This window comes from Dryobates pubescens, chromosome 13 (assembly GCF_014839835.1).
Source record: "Dryobates pubescens isolate bDryPub1 chromosome 13, bDryPub1.pri, whole genome shotgun sequence".
NCBI classification, from domain to species: domain Eukaryota; kingdom Metazoa; phylum Chordata; class Aves; order Piciformes; family Picidae; genus Dryobates; species Dryobates pubescens.
In genome coordinates, this window is record NC_071624.1 from 17,753,372 (window position 1) to 17,775,902 (window position 22,531).

The window sequence follows — 22,531 nt, forward strand, 5'->3', positions numbered from 1 at the left end:
TGGGGGTGAACATTGTAGAGTAAGGTTCTGTGTTGGACTTAGTGATCCTGAGGGTCTTTTCCAACCTGAATCTTCCTGTGATTCTAAGCTCAGTAAGCCAAAGCATTGATTAATACCTTTCTTCCCAATCAACAGCCCATAGTTTCTTACCTACACAGGACTTTTTGTCTGCAGGAAGGAAATGCCCTGGATGACACTCGCATTTGGCAACCCCTCTCTCATTCTGACAGATTTGTGAGCATCCTCCATTCCCACTTGTGCAGGGGTTTATCACTGCAACCAATTAGAGCCCACTGTCAACTTAAAGGTCACGTTTTGGTCTGAAAATGGTCTTACCTGCCAGCGTTACAACTAACAATGAAGATTACTGCAGCTGTAAGAGATTAGCTTGGGGGGTGGGGGGGGAGAATATTTCTCTTTGACAGAATTTGGTGTATAGCAAAGCCCTTGTTTTTTCTACACGCTATTTTCTCTGTTGCTGGAGAGCATTTTTCATCGACCAGCAACAACGCTTCAAACAGCAGGAAACTGGGCTTGTATTACACCTTGGAAGTAGGACAAGAAAAGTCCATTTTATCCTCACTTTGCTGTAATTTTAAGAGCTTCTCTAAACAATAGCAATTAGCACTCCAATATGTGTGAACCCATAAACACATACAGCAGTGGAGTTCATCGTGGAACAGCATGTATTTAAAAGTCACTAGAGGAAATAAATGCTGAAGAGCTCCAAAAGACCTCTTTTGAGGCTAAAAACATATGTTGCTCATGCTGTACATCACAATTCCATCTTCTTTTCCTTGAACAATGCAATACCATTTCAAGGATAAGCTGCTCTAAGTGGCAAATGCTTAGAAAAACATTTATAAAGTGCCTGCAGAAGATTTCTCTGTGGTTTGTGAGTTTATTCCTGGAACATGTACCTGCTGGAAGAACACTGCTTTATTTGGAGTGTGTATTCTGGAGTCCCTAGTACAGAAAGCATCTGGAGGTGCTGGAATATGTCCAGAGAAGGGCCACAAAGATGATTACAGAGCTGGAGCACCTCTCCTATGAATACAGATTGAGGGAGTTGGGGCTATTCAGTCTGGAGGAGAGAAGTCTCCAAGGAGACCTAATTGTGGCCTTCCACCATCTTAACGGGGCTACAAGAAAGCTGGGGAGGGACTTGGGGTGTCAAGACTAGGGGCAATGGAGTAAAACTAGAAGTGGGTAGATTCAGATTGGATGGTACGAAGAAGTTTTTCCTCATGAGGATGGTGAGGCACTGGAACAGGTTGCCCAGGGAGGTGGTGGAAGGTTTTTAAGGCCAGGATGGATATAGCTGTGAGAAACCTGCTCTAGTGTGAGGTGTCCCTGCCCCAGACAGGGGTCTTGGAACTATATGATCCTTGAGGTCCCTTCCAGCCCTAACAATTGTCTGATGCTATGATTTGCCCAAATAAAAACTTTGCACACACCAAAACAGACTTCCTGGCACTGTTTGGACAGGTCTGATTTGGGTTAAGAGCCAGAGATTTCATGATAAAATCTGACATTCTGCAGAAGGTTGAGGTTTCAGTTTAGAGTGCTAGTTACTAGTCACTAACATGCTGGTGAATAATGTGAGGTAGGCAAATTGTGGAGGACACCGTTGAAAATATATCTTCTAGAGTTCTGCTTAGTTTGAAATGAAGCTTTTTAAAAGTGAAGCCCATTTCCTTGCAATTCAAGCCCTAATTCACTTTGAGCCTTTTTACCCACTTTGAGACACTTGACTAACATTCCTCACTTGCCTCTATCATTGGATCACAGAATTGTCAGGGTTAGAAGGGACTTCAAGGATCATCCAGTTCCAACCCCCCTGCCATAGGCAGGTACACTTTCCACTAGATCAGGGTGCTCAGAGCCACATCCAGTCTGGCCTTAAAAACCTCCAGGGATGAGGCTTCCACCACCTCCCTGGGCAACCTGTCCCAGTGTCTCACCACCTTCATGGTGAAGAACCTTTTAGTGTCATCTCTTTCACTGGCCATCTCAAGCTCTGTACAAGCCAGCTTCTATCAGGGCACCAGGAAAAAAGTCAGCACCAACACAACAAGTCAGCATTCAACAACACTGGCAGCAGAGTCCTGAGGAAGGGTTGAAGGTGTTTTCCTCTAGGTCTTGATGCTTTGCTCTTCCAGTGGCTAACCACATACATTTGTAGGTCTAGTTATGTAGGGAAAAGGAATAGAAGAGAAAGATCTCTATTTTATAGATACATTTAAATATGAGATGTTTTTTCCTAATTTTTCACTTTTCTGCACTGCCAGTGGCATTTTGTGTCACTGTTTGACAAAGGAGGATGTTGCCCCAGAACACCTTCATATTCCCTGGCTTCACCTCCTGTCATCTCAAGAGCATAACTGTTGGAGTCCGCTGGCTGAGAGCTTGACTTGACAGTAGTTTTAAAAATAAGTAAATAAATCACTGTTAAGGATGCAGAACTGAAAATTTCTGCTGGACTTTCAGCCTGATAGGTTGCAAATAGGTTTCCAAGGGACAGCAGCACTTCATCCTACGTGACACTTTGAAGGCTGACAACCTGGTTCTGCAGTTTCGGCAACTTGTGATCTACAAAGGAATTTAGCTTCAAGCGAGAACTTGTTCCTTGCTGCTATGAAATGCTGAGTTATCTGCTGATTCTTTTTCTACTTGGTTAAATTAAATGGCATCACTATCAAACAGCATCTGGGAAACCTGCACGTTACAAATGTTTCTCAGAGCACCTAGGACTTAAATTTTGAGAAAGATTACAGCATAGAGGAAACCTTGTGGTCCTCTGTGACATGACAACAAGCAAACCACACACTACAAAGATGTTAGTAAAACAGCCATTTGAGCAAAGAGAGCAGCCTTGGAACTTCTCAGACAAGAGAAAAGTTTGTAAAGGAAAGATCTTCAGGACATGAGGCAAGCACTGATTGACATGTTTTCCACTGGCATATCTGTTCCCTCCTGTTACAGGCAGGTTCCAAGAGAAGTTAAAAATAACTCATTAGTGTTCTTTTTCCTACACATTTGGCTCTTATTGTTTGACTTCACTTTAGGAGATAATAGACTCCAGCCTACAAAGCTCTGTTCCAAGCTGTTAAATCCTGTATTAAAATATTCACTGGAACTGTTTCATTTCCTAGACATACCAGGACACCCCAGAAACCTCATCTGAAAAAGCCATGGTGATGCATTGATCTGAGACTAGATGACCTTTGGAGGTCCCTTCCAACCCAGACCTTTCTGTGACACACTGCTCTTGGTGAAGTGTCAGTATGGGCTCTGCATGTGCTATGAACCTTCCAGACCTTCACTGCAAGGTTGCAAAGAACACTGTCTCCAGTCTTATCTGGCATAGCATCTGAAGAGAGATAATTGAGCCTTATCAAGCTAATCTCCTCACTCACAGCAACAATGACTTTACACTAGAGAAAATATGAAGTAGAATTTCCTTTTTGTAGGGGTGGTAATAGCATTGATTTATAGAAGAGGAACTCAAAGATACTTGTTCTTGCCATCCCTGGACATCCCAACAGAGAATTCACTCTAGCACACATCCTGTAATGTCCATCCTCTCATACAAGTACCACAGCCACTGCTGACCACATCTCTCAGCCTCAGAGTAGCTATTTCACTTCATCTGGTGCCATACCACTCCATCCTATCAGTTTACCTTCATACTGAAGGCTGTACCACCTTGCTAGGTTTGAGCACTTCTGAACAGCCTTTCAGGGCTGCAAGATGCAGCATTAGCTCCCAAAGAGTCAGACAGGATGAGCCCACACCTGCAGCACAGCTACATCTGCTGTAGTAAAAACCTCCATGATGTAAGTTTTTCCATCCAAACTAGCACTACAGCAGCCATCCCTTCTGGTTGAAAATCAAAAGCAGTCAGGCTCATCTCCTCCCACCTTTTCTACTTAAAACATCTCTGATTGCCAGCCCAAGTATTTTCATGATAATTCTCTGCTCATTTGTTTCTGTAAAAATGTTCTCTCACCCAGGTGTTTATTTGCTAAGGTATCCTGTTCAGTCTTCATTTTGCCAGCTGAGCTCCCCTTACAAGACAGAACCTCCTTCCTCTGACCACAGCTGTCCTGCTGGAGGTTTGTGCTATCCTATTTTGATTTGCATCACCCTAAACACAGGTAGCCAGAGATGTGTGCAAGCTCCAGAGAAGGTCTCACCCACATACCAAGTTGACCTTGTCCCTTCTCCACTGTTCAGTACTTACTAGCTGGTGAGGAACTGCTGCCTTTGATGGGGGCTGACCCTCATTAACCCCACGAGGCAAGAGAGCTTTACCACCACAGCTGCCTATGTAGTGGTAGAGCCTCACCAAGTAGGGGACCAGGACTACTTGTTTTTGTGCTGAGCTCAGCCAGTCACTGCTGGCTGAGATAGACCATGAAGTGATACATGAAGGTTTGAACTGCTCCATGACCGCCCAAGGGACAACTTTTAACCAACCAGGGATCATAGATTCAAAAAAATCACAGAAAGGTAGGGGTTAGAAGGGACTTCTGGAGATTATCTAGTTGAACCCCCCTGCTAAAGCATGTTTGCCTAGACCAGGTTGCACAAGAATGTGTTCAGGTGGGCTTTGAATGTTTCCAGAGAAGGAGACTCCACAACCTTTCTGGGCAGCCCTGTCCAGTGTTCAGTCACCCTCAGAGTAGTTTTCCCTTAAGTTCAAGTGAAACATCCTGTGCTCTAGTTAGCACCCATTCATTGCCCCTTATCCTATCAGTGGGCACCAAAGAAAAGCATTCAGCTCCATCCTTGTGACATCCACCCTTTAGATATTTACTTGCATTTAGAAGATCCCCCTACTGATCCAATTTCTATCCCACTACACCACCATAAAAATCACACAACAGTTCCACACAGGGGGCTGCACGCCCAGCTGGCTTGGCCAAGGACATCTCAAGAGGCCAGAGGAGCCACGAGAGGTCTGGAAGCAGGCTGAAGTACAAGTCTCTGATGTCCTGTCCCCACTAACACTCTCCTTTACTAACTCTTTCTGACAATCTCAGGGACAAACCTCAGCCACCCCATGAGAGACAGCAGAGAGGCGAGCTGGCCACAGCTCCTCCTGAGGCACAGGGCATGGAGTTTCTGCGGAGGACTGGACGTAGGGAGACGAAAACTGAAGGCCAAGTGCTTATTGCAGACAGCATGAATCAGAAGCAAGCTGAACAGCAGGATTTACTTACACTTCATACACAGCATATCAAATCTTCGAGCAGAAGAGGAGCCATATGGAAACGGTTTTGTGACAGGAATTTTAGCGCAATAAATCCATAAATTTGGCCCTATCTGTCTCTGGCATATTCAAAGGTACCATGTGTGTGCTCTGGTGTTGGGGAGAAAGGGAAGGGGGGTGCCTTAAAAACTGATGAATATGTGAAGATATATGAGAAAGGGGAAAAAAAATAAAAGGAAGAAATAGAAAACCAACAAAAAAAATCAACCCCAAAGGTAGCATTTCTGTTCTGAGTGCTTAGAAACCTGGAGGGGTGGCTGAATGAATCAGAACTGCAATTAGGAGGAACACAAGCCAAGAGCAGATAAAGGAAAGGCTTTATGTCAGATAAAACAGGGTGTGCTTGCCAAGCCTATACACAACCTGATGAGTAATATAGTGTTCGAATCAAACCACGATTCAGTTCCTAACCTATGTCATCATTGTCGGCATGCAATGTTCAGGCTGAGGTCTGCGAGGCCAAAATCATGTCTGAAGGTGTGAACCCACATGAACTTCACAGCTCAAACACAGATTATTTTAATACTGTTAATAAGTGATCCCTACAGCTGCTTGTGGCAAGCAGGGTGAAACAGCAATGAATACAGCAACCTGAAGGACTACCCTTGGCTCTTTTAAATTACTTTTTGTCTGTGTCTCCAGGCAGGTAGGACATAACTTAACCTAATAGAAAGCAGCTCTGTGGAGAAAGACCTAGGAGTGCTGGTGGACAAGTTCACTGCAAGCCAGCTATGTGCTCTTGTGGCCAAGAAGGCCAATGGTGTTCTGGGATACTCTAAAAAGAGCATAGCCAGCAGGTGAAGGGAGGTTCTCCTGCCCCTCTACTCTACCCTTGTGAGACCACACCTGAAGTATTCTGTCCTGTTCTGGTCTCCCAGTCCAAGAGAGACAGAGAGCTACTGGAAAGAGCCCAACGCAGGCTGCAAAGATGCTGAGAGACTGGAACATCTCTGGGAGAAGGAAAGGCTGAGAGACCTGGGGCTGTTTAGCCTGGAGAAGAGATGACTGAAAGGGAATCTTACAAATCTATCACATGTAGAGGCCATGAGGAATGGACTGGGCTCTTTTCAGTGGTCACCAGGGATAGGACAAGGAGAAATGGGCACAAAGTATAGAATCCAGGAGGTTTCACTTGCACTTAAGGAGAAATTTATTTTGTTTGAAAATAACAGAGAGGTTGAGGAGCACCTTTTCTGGAGAGATTCAAAACCCAGCTGCATGCATTCCTGTGCAACCTGATTTAGGCAAACCTGCTTTAGCAGAGAGGTTGGACTAGATGATCTCCAGAGGTCCCTGCTAACTCCCACCCTTCTGTGATTCTATGACTTACCTTCACAGGACTTGGCATCCCTCTTCAGCTGGTAGCCTGGCTGGCACTGGCACTTGTAATGGTCTTCACTGAGCTGAATGCACTGCTGCTCACAGCCTCCCTTGTTAACACTGCAGGAATTGATGGCTGGAGCCACAGAAGCATTGAAGGAAGGACGTCAGCAACCCAAGCAACTTATTTCTTATTTTAAATACATAAATGACAGCAAAACCACACAAAGCTCAGCAAACAGCTTTTGCAAATCCACCTGTCCCCATCCCCTGTGTGACTGCTCCCCAGCCTATTCGTGGTGCTTGTTTGACACAGAGTCCCACATCCACGAAAGGCAGGTGAGATCTAAGAGCTTTAATGCTGACTGAAGTACAGCCACCCTTTGATCTGACAGCACCAAAGCACTCCAGAATCCACTGAGGTAGGGGGGGAGGGGTGGGGTGGGTAATATTAGAAGGTAAAATGAGCAGCCCTACCAGCATTTGCTCTTTGTTTTTTTGGTTATTGGGGGTATCATTAAGTGAAAAAATAATACTAATTGCAATCATCTTTCAGGCTGATTTCCTCAGCCTCATGCACAGGAAGCTGCAAATGACTGGAGTCACAAGCTCTGCAGGACCAGCTTCCAAAATAAACCACAAGGAACAAGAGGCTCTTCAGTACATCTCCAAAGAGGCTTCTTTCTTTTATCCAGACAAATTAATATTCTCTTTTGTTCAATGTGCATCCCTGGCCGCTGGAGAAACATTTCTCCTCCTGCCAAAAGACATTAACACACACCCACACCTATTCACGCACTGCATGTAAAAATAACATGGAGCTCCTGAGCCTGTTCCTGGGATGGATGGATGGAAGTGTGAGCTTGTGCAGGGCTACAGCCATCTGTACTTTAACAGCACAAAAGTATTTGGCCACATCTCAAATCCTGGCTTCAGTTTTGGGCCCCTCACTACAAGAATGATAGAATTGTTAGGGCTGGAAGGGACCTCAAGGATCATATAGTTCCAACCCCCCTGCCATGGGCAGGGACACCTCACATTAGAGCAGGTTGCTTACAGCCACATCCAGCCTGGCTTTAAAATCCTCCAGGGATGAGGCTTCCACCACCTCCCTGGGCAACCTGTTCCACTGTCTCACCACCCTCATGGGGAAGAACTTCTTCCTAACATCCAATCTGAATCTACACACTTCTATTTTTGCTCCATTCCCCCTAGTCCTCTCATTACCTAACACCCTAAAAAGTCCCTCACCAGCTTTGAGGGACCAGGACGTTGAGTTGCTGGAGCATGCCCAGAGAAGGGCAATGAAGCTGGTGAAGGGTCTGGGGAACAAATCTTATGAGGAGCAACTGGGGGGAACTGGGGTTGTTTAGTCTGGGGAAGAGGAGGCTGAATGGAGACCTTGTTGCTCTCTATGGCTCCCTGAATGGAGTAGAGCATGTGGGGGTCAGTCTCTTCTTCCTACTAACTAGTGATAGGATTGGAGGAAATAATCTCAATTTGCACCAGGGCAGTTTAAGTTTGATATTAGGAGAAACATTTTTACTGAAAAAGTGGTCAGGCATTGGACCAGGGAGTCACTGCCCCTGGAGGTGTTCAAAAAACATGTAGACATAGCACTTCAGAACATGATTTAATGGCTTTGGTAGTCTTGGCTTGACGGTTGGACTTAGTGATCTTAGAGATCTTTTCCAATCAAAACAATTCTATGTTTCTATGCTCTCCATGAATAGCTGGGAAGATTATTTGGTCCCTCAAGGAAAGCATGAAACTCTGGACCCAATGAAGTCAGCAAAGAGCTCTGATATTTACTGTAGGAATATTCCTATTAATTCACTGATCTGTAACAAGCATTAAGGAAACATTAGCCACAAAAGCTGCTGCAGGATGCATTTCAGCCTGTGTTACCTATGAGCAAATCCCGAGTTTGTGCAGTCAGGTGTGAGTTAAGCAGACATAAAGAAAAGCAAATTTATACATGATCATGGATGCACACACAGCAGCAGCCTGGAGACACCTCACTGCATACTGGCCCTGAGCCTGCATTCTGAGCTCCACCTGTGCCTGCAAACCTCCTGCCCGGTCAGCAACATAACTTGAAAGCAACTCCAGTCCCCCAGAGGATACAGAAGACCTCAGACATTCAAATCCTGCTGCACATTTGTATCTAAGGGCTTGTTTTTCAGCAAGAATATTCAAATAAGATGAAAACATTTCAGAAGATGAAAACCGCCTTCAATCAGCTCCAAGTGACAGAAAATACATCTCGATTTTTAAGAGTGCCATTTTCTCCTTCCTTTTCTGGGCATGAGCCAGTTTGGATGGAAGGGGAGATAAGCAGCAACCTGTCGTACTGAGACTGTTGGAGGCTTTGAAGCCACAATGGGATGTAAACTCTCATACCTAAAGCCTGCACCAGTGTGGCAGCATGGCCCAGCATGGGGCTCTGATGGTGGCTGGGGAACCAGGGATCACTCCAGAGCAGCCATGGCCAGGTTCATCACATCTGCTGCAGAGACATCACATGGGCTACATGAGAGGAGGTGCCAGACTCCACGAGAAGAGCCACTGGGGAAGGAACAGGATGGATTGTGCTTGAGGTGCCGGGCACCAGTAGCGCATCTCGCATCAGGAAAAGGGAAAGCCCTGTCATGAGTTTCATTCCACCTCTCTCAAAAAGGCTGGAGACTGGAGGCCTGAGCAGATCACAGCATCACAGATTGTTAGGGACTGAAAGGGACCTCAAGAGATCACCCAGTCCAAGCCCCCTGCCAGAGCAGGATCCCCTATACCAGGTCACACAGCAACTCATCCAGACAGGTCTTGAATAGCTCCAGACAGGGAGACTACACAACCCCCCTGGGCAGCCTGTTCCAGTGCTCTGTCACACTCCCAGTGAAAATTCTTCTTCCAGTTTCTGTGGAACTTCTTATGCCTCAACTTCCACCCATTGCCCCTTGTCCTGTCACAAAGCCTGGCTCTGTCCTCTTGGCACTCACCCTTTATGTATTTATAAACATGTGTGGGGCTCGGGGAGAAATACAGCATGTCCTGTGCTTTCAAAGACTTGATCCTGAAGCTGGGTAGAAAACCAGCCCTGCTGTAGAGATTGGAGAGTTCTGACAGGCTCTTTGCCAGGGACAGTGCTTGGCAATGCTGAACAGGGAAGGTGGCATTGCAGGAAAAGGGACAGTGGTGGGAGGCATCATGCAGAGGCAACAAGGATCTGCCCATGGTTGAGAAATTTCTCAGCCCATTAGTTTTTATAACAATGGTCATATTTGTACAAAAGCCCTGAGTATGAAGCCACAGTTAGGGGTATACACAGCAACCAGGGGGTTAGAACACGCAGCCTCTTCAAACCGGTGTTCTTTTACCACCTGAAATTCAACCTTATTAATGAGAAGAAATGTAACTTCAGACATGCTGTGCTTTTACTTAGGTGGAAAAACATAGATTATAGATTTGAGATATTTTCTTTGTTACTTCCTCTATGAAGAGCCTTGGTGTGTGAAAGTCTCCATAAAACCCTGCATCAACAGCTTTTCTGCAGCAAGGCAGTCATCAAAGATAACAGGTGGCACCAGAGATGAATAGTGGTCTAAAGAGCCTGCTTTCAATTCTAGGTGCTCAAACTGCAGTGAAGACAACGAATTTACATCAATTCAACACCACAGCCCAATACTACAGTAAGCATGTTCTGAGTTTCTGCCTTCCAGACACTTTGTGGTTAAACTTTAATGAAGTTAAACTCATTATATTAATGTTATCAAGGCATTAAAAACAGACCAGAATTGGACAACATTACCTTTGGTTACTCTAATTAGCTTATTTGCAGTGAGTGTTCAGTCTGGCACATACATCTGAAAATGAACTCAATATTGAGCAAAATTTGTGAGACCAAAAATCAAAGAAAGAAAAGGAGCATCTTAAAAGACAAAATTCTGGCATAGCACAAAGTATCAGGGATCATCAAAAGGCTCGGAGGAAAGAGTTTTACTTTCACTCACTATTCACTGAACAAGGCAACCCATTTTGGAGGTTGTTTGCCTTAGAGAAAGAGTAGAAGTTTCTAACGAGAGCAGGAGGAATGGCAAACTGATTTCTTCAAAGCCTTTTGAGGTTCACACTAGCAATGCAGTTAGTCAGGATCCCAAACATGCAGTGATGATGTGGTAGGAGGACCAGACTCGCTGAAGAGAGCTTGTGACACCAGTTCAGCAATCCTCCACAGAATCACACCAGAAAGTAGCTTATCTTAGGTTTTTGACTCTTCAGATGTAAGCTGAATATCTTACAAGAAGATCAATCCACTTCCTTATGTATGGGAGACTTCCAAGCCATCAAGGCTGCAAAATCTGCTTCCTCTCAAAAGTGATTTTGGCACTTTGGCTCCCAGAAACACAGGGTTGCCAAAAAAGCAAAAGAAGACGTGCAAAGAATGAACAGAACAGAAAACTGGGCTGGGTTCATCTAAAAAGCCTTTCTAAAGGGATCCTTGTTTCTTATTCCTTGCATAAACAGCTAATTTCTGAACACAGTCTCTTTATTCTTGGTATGTGGGAGAGCTCATTACATCCTCTAAAGTGCAGAAGAAATATTATTGTTAATGCAAGCCCTGTTTGAAGCACTGGAGGTTCTGCTTAGCTGTGCTAGGTCAAAAGAGAAGCACATTACCGAGTTTATTTCTCGATCAGACAAGTGCTTAAAAGTGAATGTACAAACTGGTGCAGCACAAGAGGCTAACTCCACTCCCAACGATCAGTGCAAGCAGTCAGTGCCCCCATCCCAGTGCTAAGCACTCCTGGATTGCTGGTCTGTACAAAAAGCTTCTCTCTGTCCTCATCAATTAGTAACTATCTTGTGCTCCGATGCATGAGAGCTTATTATATCCATTTATTTTGGTGTCTTGTCTAAACAGCTGAAACTGGACTCAATATCCTCCACTCAGTATTGTGTAGATCCATTATCATGATAGCAGCTCTTGCTGCAGCTTACTCCTGTCTCTCTTCTCAGGATTTATTTCAGTTTCTCCTCGATAATTTCTGAGATAGTGCAAAGGGAACTGAGCATTGTGCTAAGTATCTTTAATAACTTCTTGCAAAAACCTTGTATTTGCAAAGTGAAAACCTACTTTCTGATAACCTTCATAGCTAGGACAACTCCAAACTGAGCTGCTTGCTTATTTGTGCCATGAGCAAAGTTTCCTATTCTGTGTACACGGAAGGTTTTACATACTACACAGGTAAAATCATTTAACGGCCATAATGCCTGCTTTTGGTGTTTATCATAGAATGGCTTAGGTTGGAAGGGACCTTAGACATGATCTACTCCAACTTCCCTGCCATGGGCAGGGCTGCCTCTCAGAATCAGCTGCTCAAGGCCTCATCCAGCCTGGCTTTGAACACCCCCAGGGAAGAGGCATCCACAACCTCCCGGGGCAGCCTATTCCAGAGTCACACCACCCTTGTCCTGAAGAACTTCTTCCTAAGATCCAGCCTAAACTTACTCTCCCACAGCTTAAAACCATTCCCCCTTGTCCTGTTGCTAGGCACCCTTGTGAAAAGTTCCTCTCCAGTGTTTTAGGATGCCTTCACTTATTGTAAGGCAGCTCTAAGGTTCCCCCAGAGTCTTCTCTTCTCTAGGCTGAACAACCGCAGCTCCCTCAGCCTATCCTCACAGCAAAGGTGTTCCAGCCTAAAAGCCACTTTAGTCCTTTTTGGTATAAAATTTCCTCTCCACCACAGCTGAAAATAAGACCAAAGTACCTCAGATGTCACATCTTTCACTTCTGGGTCTTCCTTAGTCAGATCTGATCAGGGATAGAAACCTCTCTCTTTTAATGTACAGAAAACCACTACTGTTTCTAGTTAAGTATGAACCAATTTGAATTTACTTTTTTTCCTTACATACTCTTCCTCCTCCACCTAGGATGATCAAGAAAACACTTAGACTCAATTGGAGACCTCATTGCTCTCTACAACTCTCTGAAAGCAGGTTGTAGTGAGGTGGGGGTTGGTCTCTTCTCCCTAGTAATAACAGGATATGGCCTCAAGTTGCACCAGGGGAGGTTTGGTTTGGATATTAGGAAAATTTCTTTACTGAAAGAGTGGTCAAACACTGAAACAGGCTGCTAAGGGAGGTGGTAGAGTCACCATCCCTGGAGGCATCCAAAATAATGTGTAGACATGGCACTGTGGGACAGGGTTTAGTGGCCATGGTGGTGTTGGGTTGATGGTTGGACTTGATGATCTTAGAAGTCTTTTCCAACCTTAATAATTCTGATTTTATGATCAGCTGCAGCTGGTTTCCAAACCACCAAAAGTCTCTGTACGTGGTAATCCTAACAAACCTAAAAGGGGAACTTCTTTAAACAAAACCCATTATTCCCACAGCTTGAGCACTGGTACAGCTTGTGTTCAAGTTGCAGCAGTAAATTTATCGCTGTGATAATACCGGGAATGACTGATGACATATTTGGCTGACGCTAAGCACAACCAAGGGGCTTTATGCAAGAACTGAAACAATGACCAAACTGTGAGTGAACTTCTTCTGCAGATGTGGCCTGACCACACTTGACTGTTCCTCTCATATTACCTAAAGTCAGGCTTAAAAATTGAAACAAATGACGTCCTCCTCTCCTCTTCTTCCCACGGGAGAGAACATTTTAATCCTTTTTGCAGAATTCAACAAGTTGACTGCTTGAACTGCAGTGCAAGGACAGTCTGCTTGCTCTTTTTTTATTATTATTATTATTTTATCAGCATAGAGAACTCTGCAGAATCATCTATTTAGGGCTCAGAGTCCAACCTGACAAACGCAGGGTTTATTTTTGATGGCAAAGTTGCTAATGCTCTCCCCCACCAGCACATCAGTGGGTGTCATGTCATGGGCTGAACTGTGGAGCTCCACAGTGCTCTCATTACATGACCACACATGAGAGAAACTCCAGACTGCAGACCAGTGGATTTTTCACCCAAATTTGAAAACCAGGGTATAAGGCTTTGGGATCATATTCACCCTCTTCCTACTCATTTCCAGGGCTTGTTTCTTGGAATAGGATACCTCTGACCAGCAGCAGATGTCTATCAGCACAACTGTGAGTATTGTTCAGGTCTTTTTCAATCAAAATGATTCTGTGATTAGCAGAACAGCTGCTGAGATGCCACCTGCAGCCAGCTCATGCTCTGTAAACATTCAGGAATTGATTTCTTTAAAACTGATTTAAAGAAATCTGATCACTTTGGTTTGCATCTTCTTTTCTTACTTGTTTTCATGTGCTGTCTTTTGTTTTGTTTGGGGCATCACAGAGGAGTGCAGAAAGGGTTTTGCTGAATGAGCAAGGGAAATGTGGTATCAGTTTTAACTGAGATGTTACAAAGAGGACTTCAGTGGATGAATCACAGAATGGTTGGAAATGAACTCTGGAGATCATCTAGTCCAACCTCTCTGCTAAAGCAGGTTCACCTAGCTAGATCAGGTTGCCCAGGATTCCATTCAGTTGGGTTTTGAAACTCTCTAGAGAAGGAGACTCCACCACCTTTCTGAGCAGCCTGGTTTAGTGCTCCACCACCCTCACAGGAAAAGATGTTTTCCTCATGTTCAGATGGAACTTCACATGTTCTAGTTTGTGCCTATTGCTGGGCACCACTGAAATGCCTGGCCCCATTCTCTCAACCCTGCCCTTTAGATATTGATAAGCATTTATAAGATCCCCTCTCAGTCTTCTCTTCTCCAAGATAAACAGCCCCAGATCTCTCAGACTTTTCTTGACAGAGAGATGCTGGAGTCTCCTCAGCATCCTATCTCTCCCCCATCCCCTTTTATCTATAATGTTCAGGAGTAGTGCAGGCTTTTAAAGATATGGATAGAGGAATGGATCCAAGGGGATTGTAATGGGTTGGGGCAGGTCCCCTCCCCACCACAGGCAGAAATAACGACTCAGGCAAACGGATTGCAAAAGTGATGAAAGTTTAAATAGAAAGCAGTGAATGTTACAGAGAACCCAAAGCGCAGTGACAAAGAAAGATCCCATCCCCACCTGAGGGTGCATCCAGAACCCCCAGGGCTCCTTCTTCCCCCTCCCTCTGCTGGGCTAGTCTCAGCTGGCCAGGCCTGAGACTGCCCATCCCCCTGTGGCCTTGGGCCCAATCAGGCCCATGGCCGGGAGATCTCTCCCCCAGTTACCAAGTCTCGGAGAGGGAAGGAAAGAGGAAGTGCCAGACTCCGCACTGGATCTTATAGTGGTGCAAAGAATTATGGTAGGAAATACACAATTTCCTGTGTCCATCCCTCTGGGCTGGACTTCTGGACACAGGAAGTGAATGCACCAGGGGGGCACCCAGCTCAAACTGCAACATGCCACCCCTGTATTTCATACCATAATCTTTGCACCCAAACACATCATCAGATCAGAAAACTTCTGATGACAAGTCCGGCAGAGTCCATATCCTCATCTGGGCGTCCACTCAAACAGTCTCTCATTCAGGCTCAAGCATCAGTCCATTCCAGTTGTTCTTCCTCATGTGATGGAACCTCCCAGCGACGCAGTCCTTCTCCTGCAGTGTGAATTCCTTGTGGACTCCTTGGGACATCCTGGTCACCTGGAAATACCTCACAACTTCTCAGCCAAGCCTTTACTCTCCTATTCAGCGGCAAATTCTCCACCCCTGGGGCAGGCCAGTCGGAACAATCCGGCTCCACGACTGCCTTTTTCAATCCATCCAGGGTGCCGCAGCCAACCGCTTTCACGCGGACCAAAGCTACACGGATGCATGTCAGAGGCACTCCGCACCCCCCGGCTGGGCGCTCGCGTACCGAGGCAGGACAGCATCCGGCTGCACAACCTCCACCCCCGGAAGGGGGAGGAGCTGCGCCACAGCCCACTGAAGAAGCAGGGAGGCGGAGCCAGGTGCTCGGCGCCATTTTTCGGAACACGTCCGAAAACACCAGGGAAAGATTTACAGCTGCCGCCGCCGCCTGAACGCAGCCCGGCTCGGGCGGTGCCGCCGCCGCCGCTTGAACGCGGCCCGGTTCGGCCCCCGCCGTCTCTGTCGCCGCGATGCAGAGTCCGAGTCACCTCCAGCAGTCGCTTGCCCGCTCGCCGCGGGTGTCCGCTCCCCGCAGCGGCCGCGGGCCGACCACGCTCTGCTTGCCGCTGCCCCTCCTCCGCTCCCTGCCACTCCGCAGAGAACGAGGAGAAGGCAGGTCTCGCCTTCTTAGGCTACTAGAGCACTCTTAAGCTACCCTGGGCAGAAAGTCACAGAAAGAACCACCCCTCGCTGTTCCCAAACAACAGGAGGGACTTCCATGCCATCAGCTACGCACCAGCTATCCTTCTGCAGCCCACAGGAGTTCACACAGTCGCCCCGGTAACACAAAACCTGAGCCCCAACTTTCCAAACCCAAACCGACGCCCAGAACTAAATTTAAACTCTCCATCTTTTGCAATCCGAGCTGCAGTTGGCCCCACGTTGGTGCGCCAAAAAATGTAATGGGTTGGGGCAGGTCCCCTCCCCACCACAGGCAGAAATAACGACTCAGGCAAACGGATTGCAAAAGTGATGAAAGTTTAAATAGAAAGCAGTGAATGTTACAGAGAACCCAAAGCGCAGTGACAAAGAAAGATCCCATCCCCACCTGAGGGTGCATCCAGAACCCCCAGGGCTCCTTCTTCCCCCTCCCTCTGCTGGGCTAGTCTCAGCTGGCCAGGCCTGAGACTGCCCATCCCCCTGTGGCCTTGGGCCCAATCAGGCCCATGGCCGGGAGATCTCTCCCCCAGTTACCAAGTCTCGGAGAGGGAAGGAAAGAGGAAGTGCCAGACTCCGCACTGGATCTTATAGTGGTGCAAAGAATTATGGTAGGAAATACACAATTTCCTGTGTCCATCCCTCTGGGCTGGACTTCTGGACACAGGAAGTGAATGCACCAGGGGGGCACCCAGCTCAAACTGCAACAGGGATAGAACCTCTGTGGGAACAAGGAGCTTTTGAAAATCTATAGAACCCTAATTATCAGCCCACAGCATCAGCAGAATCTCAGGAAAAGTGCTCAAAACTCTCAGCTTCACAAGCATGGGCACCTCCTGCGTGAGCTGAAAGGGTTAGCACAAACATTCCTGTAATATGCCTTGGAGGAGTTTTCAGCCGATCCCATTCCGCACTTCTCATTGTGCCTAATAAGTAAAATATAAACCAGACCCAAGCAGACAATTCTGCATTACTGTTTCACCTTAAAAATTCAACATGCAGCAAAGGCTGAAGAGATGAAGGATAGGTCTTCTCTTCATGCACTCACTGGAAACTAAGGAAGACCTCTGAGTGCAAACTTAAGTATTTTGTTAACCTTTCAGAGCTCCCTCTCTAGCTACCAATCCATAGCACCATATTCTCAAAGTTATCTTAGTAATTCACAAACTTGGCCTCTGCTCTTAATCCTCCCAGGATCCTCTGCTCACTGTAGCACAGTCACAGGGATTTTACTTCATCATCTCACCTCTCAACCCACTTAATGACATCATTCTGCCCCTGCCCAGGCCACCACCTAGGAAAGCTCATAGCATCCCAGCCCAGGTGGTCAGATGGAGACACTCACCTACACTAAGTAAAGAACCTACCTCAAAGTGACAACTGCAATCTTGTATGTCTTCATCACTGAAGACACAAGATGCAGTTCTGGGGACTGCTTAATGAGAAGAGCAGTGTTCTGCCAGATTTCACTATTGATTGCTTGTACCTCTTCAGGCAAAAAAAAAAAAAAATTAAAAGGAAAGAAGACCAAGTAAGAAGGAGAGTAATGGGGGCAGACAAGCCCAGGGCAGTGGTGGAACATGCAGGGAGATGTGGCATAAGTTAAAAATGGTCAGAAGTCAAGAAATGTTTTCATCTGAAATGAAGACCTCTCTGTTTCTTTAACGCCTGCTGCAAACCACAAGAAAATTTCACCAGATTACATCACAGAAACATGGGGCACCACCAGTGCCTTGTTCACACAAAAACCCCAAAAAGGAACTAAACTTGGAAATGTCTGAGTTCTCTCAAACTGCTTGTACAGAAATGGATAATGATATCCTTTGTGAATCAGTCAAAACTCAGACTGGCCACCACTACCAGCATTTGCACGTACACAAAGACAGGTTTAGCATAGAAAAACAGGTCTTGAAGTGTCCGAAGTGCTTGTTATCACTCACTTACCTATGCATGTGCGGCCGTCAGCGTGCAGCCTGAATCCCGCCTGGCACTGGCAATAGAAGGAGCTCTGTGTGTTGACACAACCCTGCTGGCAGCCACCATTCACCACCGTGCACTCATCCACATCTGGAGAAGGAAGGCAGGTGAGGAGAATTACAAAGCAGCTCAGCAAAGACGTACCCTGAGCTCTCCTGGCAGCATGTAGCTCATACATAAAGCAACCATTATGCTCAGGCTGGGGTTTTGTTTACTTTGCTCCTGTGCTGTAAACAGAGCAAAGAGAATTGAGATTTATTTTTTTTGTTAACGGTGTTTTTCCTGCAGGCACTGCCTGTGTAGCCTCCACTTCTGAAGTCCTTGTTAATTGGAGTGATCTGTGATACAGCTGTTTCCTTGGGGCCAAGGGAAGAACACAGGGACAGAATTAGGGTAAGCTTGTAGGTACCAGTGGTCAAACATCTGGTTTATGCAGAAGAAATTGCTGTGTGACAATTTCCTTTTGCATCAGGCCTTTAATCCTATTAGCATGTGCTCTTGAGGGTCCAAGCACATACAACTGACATAAATGGAAAAAAGCCACACAAGAGCAGAGCTCAGGCTCTCAATCAACATTACCCAGCCACTGAATACACACAGCTTAGATATTACTTTTGAAAAGAATGATGATTTTGTGCCACATTTTCTGTGACTCTCGTCCCCTGTGTTCACCTGACCTTTCCAGAGCATAATCTCAGATGACCTTCCAGAAAACTGTTGATTTCCTGATGATACTTTTTCTGAACTTAACCAGGTGTCTCTCCATGTTTCCCATCTTAAGGGACTATGCTCAGTTAAATGAAGAGGGGAAACTAGGATTGAACCAGCCTGAGAATACTGCTGTAACATTTCATCTGAAACCCATGGACAATGATAGACAACAACAACAAGAGTTTAAGCCAACAGTGAAAGGTAAAACAAATGTACAAAACTGAACTCCCAAAGTATTTGAAAACAACCTTTTCAGCAGCGCTGGGCTGCTATAAGTAGCATTTGATGAGCATGTTGACACCATTACCTTAAACACTGACACAGAATTAATTGGAAATAAGGGTCAGTCAGTCCATTACATGATAAAATTTCACCTGGTAGGTATTTGCCTAGAATTTGTCTGTCCTCTCCTTGCTTGAACACGTCCAGAGAAGGGCAACAAAGCTGGTGAGGTGTCTAAAGCACAAGCCCTGTGAGGAGCGGCTGAGGGAGCTGGGGCTGTTTAGCCCAGAGAAAAGGAGGCTCAGAGGAGACCTTATTGCTCTCTACAACTACCTGAAGAACGGTTGTAGCCAGGTGGGGGGCAGTCTCTTCTCCCAGGCAACCAGTGATGGAAGGAGAGGACACAGCCTCAAGCTGTACCAGGAGAGATTTAAGATGGATATTAGGATTAAATTCTTTGCAGAAAGAGATATTGCCTATTGGAATGGGCTGCCCAGGATACTGGAGTCACCATCACTGGAAATGTTTAAAGTAAGACTTAGTGCCATGGTTTAATTGATTAGATGGTGTTGGGTGAAGGGTTGGACTCAATCTTAAAGGTCTTTTCCAACCTGGTTAATTGTGTGATCTACCCAGCCAAGGAGGTGTGGGTGAGAAAACTGGGATTTGAAAGAATAAGAGTGGCTGCAATAGGAGGCAAGCCTGCAGCTGCTGCTGTGGGATAGCGAGCTGGCAGCGGAGATCAACACAGCAACACAAAGAGTTGGGTGTTTTTTTTTCCCTCCCTCTATATTACACTTGAGGAAAAAGGGGTCTAGCTTTCATAGTTTTGATCTTGATATATCTGGTTTACATTTAGTTTTCATGGTTTACTACTTTTTTTTTGGTTGGTTGGTTTTATGCTTATTCTCTTTTAGGAAATCTAATCCAAATTAAATAAAAAAAGAAAAAAAGAAGAAGAAAAAGGAAGTTTAAAAAGATTACTTGGAAATGCACAATGTCCTGCTCCTAAGGAAATGTATTTTTGAAGTTAAATGTTGTTATTTCACATGCAAATGTTACTCACCTAATATAAGTGTGTGAGTCAACAGCAACCCCGGTGTTTAAATTCAGACCGTTGGCTAACGTGCACCACTTTCTAATCCTTCTGCTGTGTTTGCTCTTTTATTACACTGTATACTACATACATTTCCTACTGCCTGGAGACATCTGGAACAGTCTTTCTTTAAACAGAAGTTTTGCTTTTTTACAATGTAAACGGTAAACAGAGAATGTTATTCATCTTGCTGAATTCTCTACTGCTAAGAAATAGCCTGCTGGAAAACACCAGGATGAAATCAAACCCAGGAAACTATTTGTCTTGAGTATCACAGAAATAAAAGAAGAAGAAGAAGAAAAAAAAAAAGGCTCAGAAAAACATAACAAAACAGCAGCTGAACTATATAGTCCAACACGTTCTAGTATTTATACCTCAATAAACTCAAATGCTGGGAGCATTGGTGTATAAATTTTATAGGCTACAATCAGCTGCAGAATTTCTCTAATATACCAAATACAGTTTACAGTTAGGATATCAGCACTTACAAAAAGAGGAAAAAAAAAACCAGAAAACCAGTTCAGCTAATAAAAGGGAGCATTTGGAATTAGCTCTATTTGTCAGTCTTCATTTAAATGTTTAAAGAAGTGATTTGGTTTGTGAGGAAGCTCTGCACCCAGCAGCTCCAGCATTTCTTTCACCAGCATTTCCCTCATGCCAGCACATCTCAAAGGGCCATAAGGCAATCCTATTGCTGACAGGAAATATAATTAACTGAAAACTAAGAGACCCTAAAATATTTGTGCGTACCAAGCTATGCCAGCCCCACCCTGAGACTCCCTGCAGCAGGCAGGCGGAAAAGCGGAGGTGAGATCAATGAGCCTGCAACACAACTCCACCACCGTCTTCCCAGGATGCCATGAGAGTGGCACCTTTGATGACAGACGATCCCTTCTAGTCCCAGGCTTCCTCTGCAAGATCAATATTTTAAGGATTATATGTTGAAAGATTCCTCCACGTATGAGAGATATAATCAAGAAAAAGGCAATGTGCAGTTGCCTTTCAATGTCTCCTACATCTCAGGGCCAGGAAACCACTTCGCCCCCAGTTACAGAAGAGAAATGCTGTAATTATTTTGTCTGGGGAGCAGTCTGCAAAGCAGACACTAATCTAAATGCTTGGACTGCACTTCAAAGTTTTAGAAGTCTAACTTTTTTGGGGGGGGTGGGGGGGGACAGGGACTTTTACATTTAAATTGTTATGTTAGTGAAGTCCATGAATTCCAGGAAAGCAACAGCAAATGCTGCTATAGGTACAGGAGGAGACATTTCTTTTTCTCCATGGGAATGGCTCTCGAAACAGAAGATCATTCTAGAATTATAAAGCTATCAAAAAAAAAAATTAACAAAGAAAAAAATATCCAGAAATACAAAATCATTCTACTGTAGTTGTAGAATATTATGGAAGATTGTATCTGTTTAACAATGCACTATAATTAAATTTGGCTTAGGTTCCACTGCAGAGCACATTGAAACACCTACGTGCTCAACTTTCTGTAGTGACAATTTTAGGCTGCTTATCCAAATAACCTGAATTCTCAGCCATTTATGGTTTGCCTTATCACAAGTCAGAGGGTGATGAAAGCAACTGCATCCCCACAAAAGAGGGGGAGTGCAATCTGCTGAGACAAGAGGTGAAATGAGAACCCTGGGCTATCCCAAGGCTACCTTGCAAAGTGGATTATGCTGCTGGGTTAATCGAGCAGGGATGGTGTGTGACTATCCTCCTTCTCAACTACAGAGGATTTCACAGAATCACAGAATCAACCAGGTTGGAAAAGACCTCAGAGATCAAGTCCAACCTCTTACCTAACACCTCCTGACACCTCACACTAGATCAGGTTGCTCAGAGCCACATCCAGCCTGGCCTTAAAAACCTCCAGAGATGAAGCTTCCACCACCTCCCTGGGCAACCTGTTCCAGAGTCTCACCATCCTCATAGTGAAGAGCTTCTTCCTAACATCCAATCTGAATCTACCCATTTCTAGTTTTGCTCCATTCCCCCAAGTCCTGTCACTGCCTGGCACCCTAAACACTCCCTCCCCAGCTTTCCTGTAGCCCCCCTTAAGATACTGGAAGGCTACAATAAGGTTTCCTCAGAGCCTTTTCCTCTCCAGACTGAACAGCCCAAACGCTCTCAATCTGTCTTCATAGGAGAGGTGCTCCAGTCCATCCTCTGATCATCCTTGTGGCCCTTCTCTGGACACATTCCAGCATGTCCATATACTTCTTGTAATAGAGGCTCCAGAACTGGACCTACATATTCCCAGGATGTGGAGTATTTTGGTCACCATGACATGCACCTTTTTTAGCTCTTCATGCTCCTGAAGCCCAGGCATTTAAACTCTGAACTCTTCACATCTCAACTGAGCACTGACCTTTCCTCCATCCCAAGAGGATGCAACATCACAAGACTTAAACTTGGGAAAAGAGGATGTGGTATACAAATATACAACCTGCTGCCAGCCCTGTGACCTTCCCAAGGGCAGATCCTGCTGATGAAGTTACAGATTTTTAAGTCCTTCATAGCCATGAATGGGGGGTTTTGCTAATCTTCAAGCAGGTTTGTCCCAGATTGATTTGATGGGCCACATTGATAACAGTCCAATTTCCCTGCCCAAAACCTGCTGAAGTAGAGAGATGTGTGATTGCTTGTTTGGAATTCAGGGTCATCACATCA

The 22,531-nt window shown here is 45.3% G+C and overlaps 1 protein-coding gene across 1 annotated transcript in view; it reads right to left on the minus strand.

The window, feature by feature from the left end:
• LOC104301951 (multiple epidermal growth factor-like domains protein 6) overlaps positions 1–22,531 on the minus strand; it is a 232,026-nt gene that overhangs the window by 74,072 nt on the left and 135,423 nt on the right. Inside the window, exons 6-7 of the mRNA XM_054166960.1 lie at positions 17,791–17,913; positions 6,609–6,734 (exon numbers count right to left, since the gene is read on the minus strand). Of these exons, the coding sequence (XP_054022935.1) occupies positions 6,609–6,734; positions 17,791–17,913 (249 nt within the window). The remainder of the gene's footprint in view (positions 1–6,608; positions 6,735–17,790; positions 17,914–22,531) is intronic.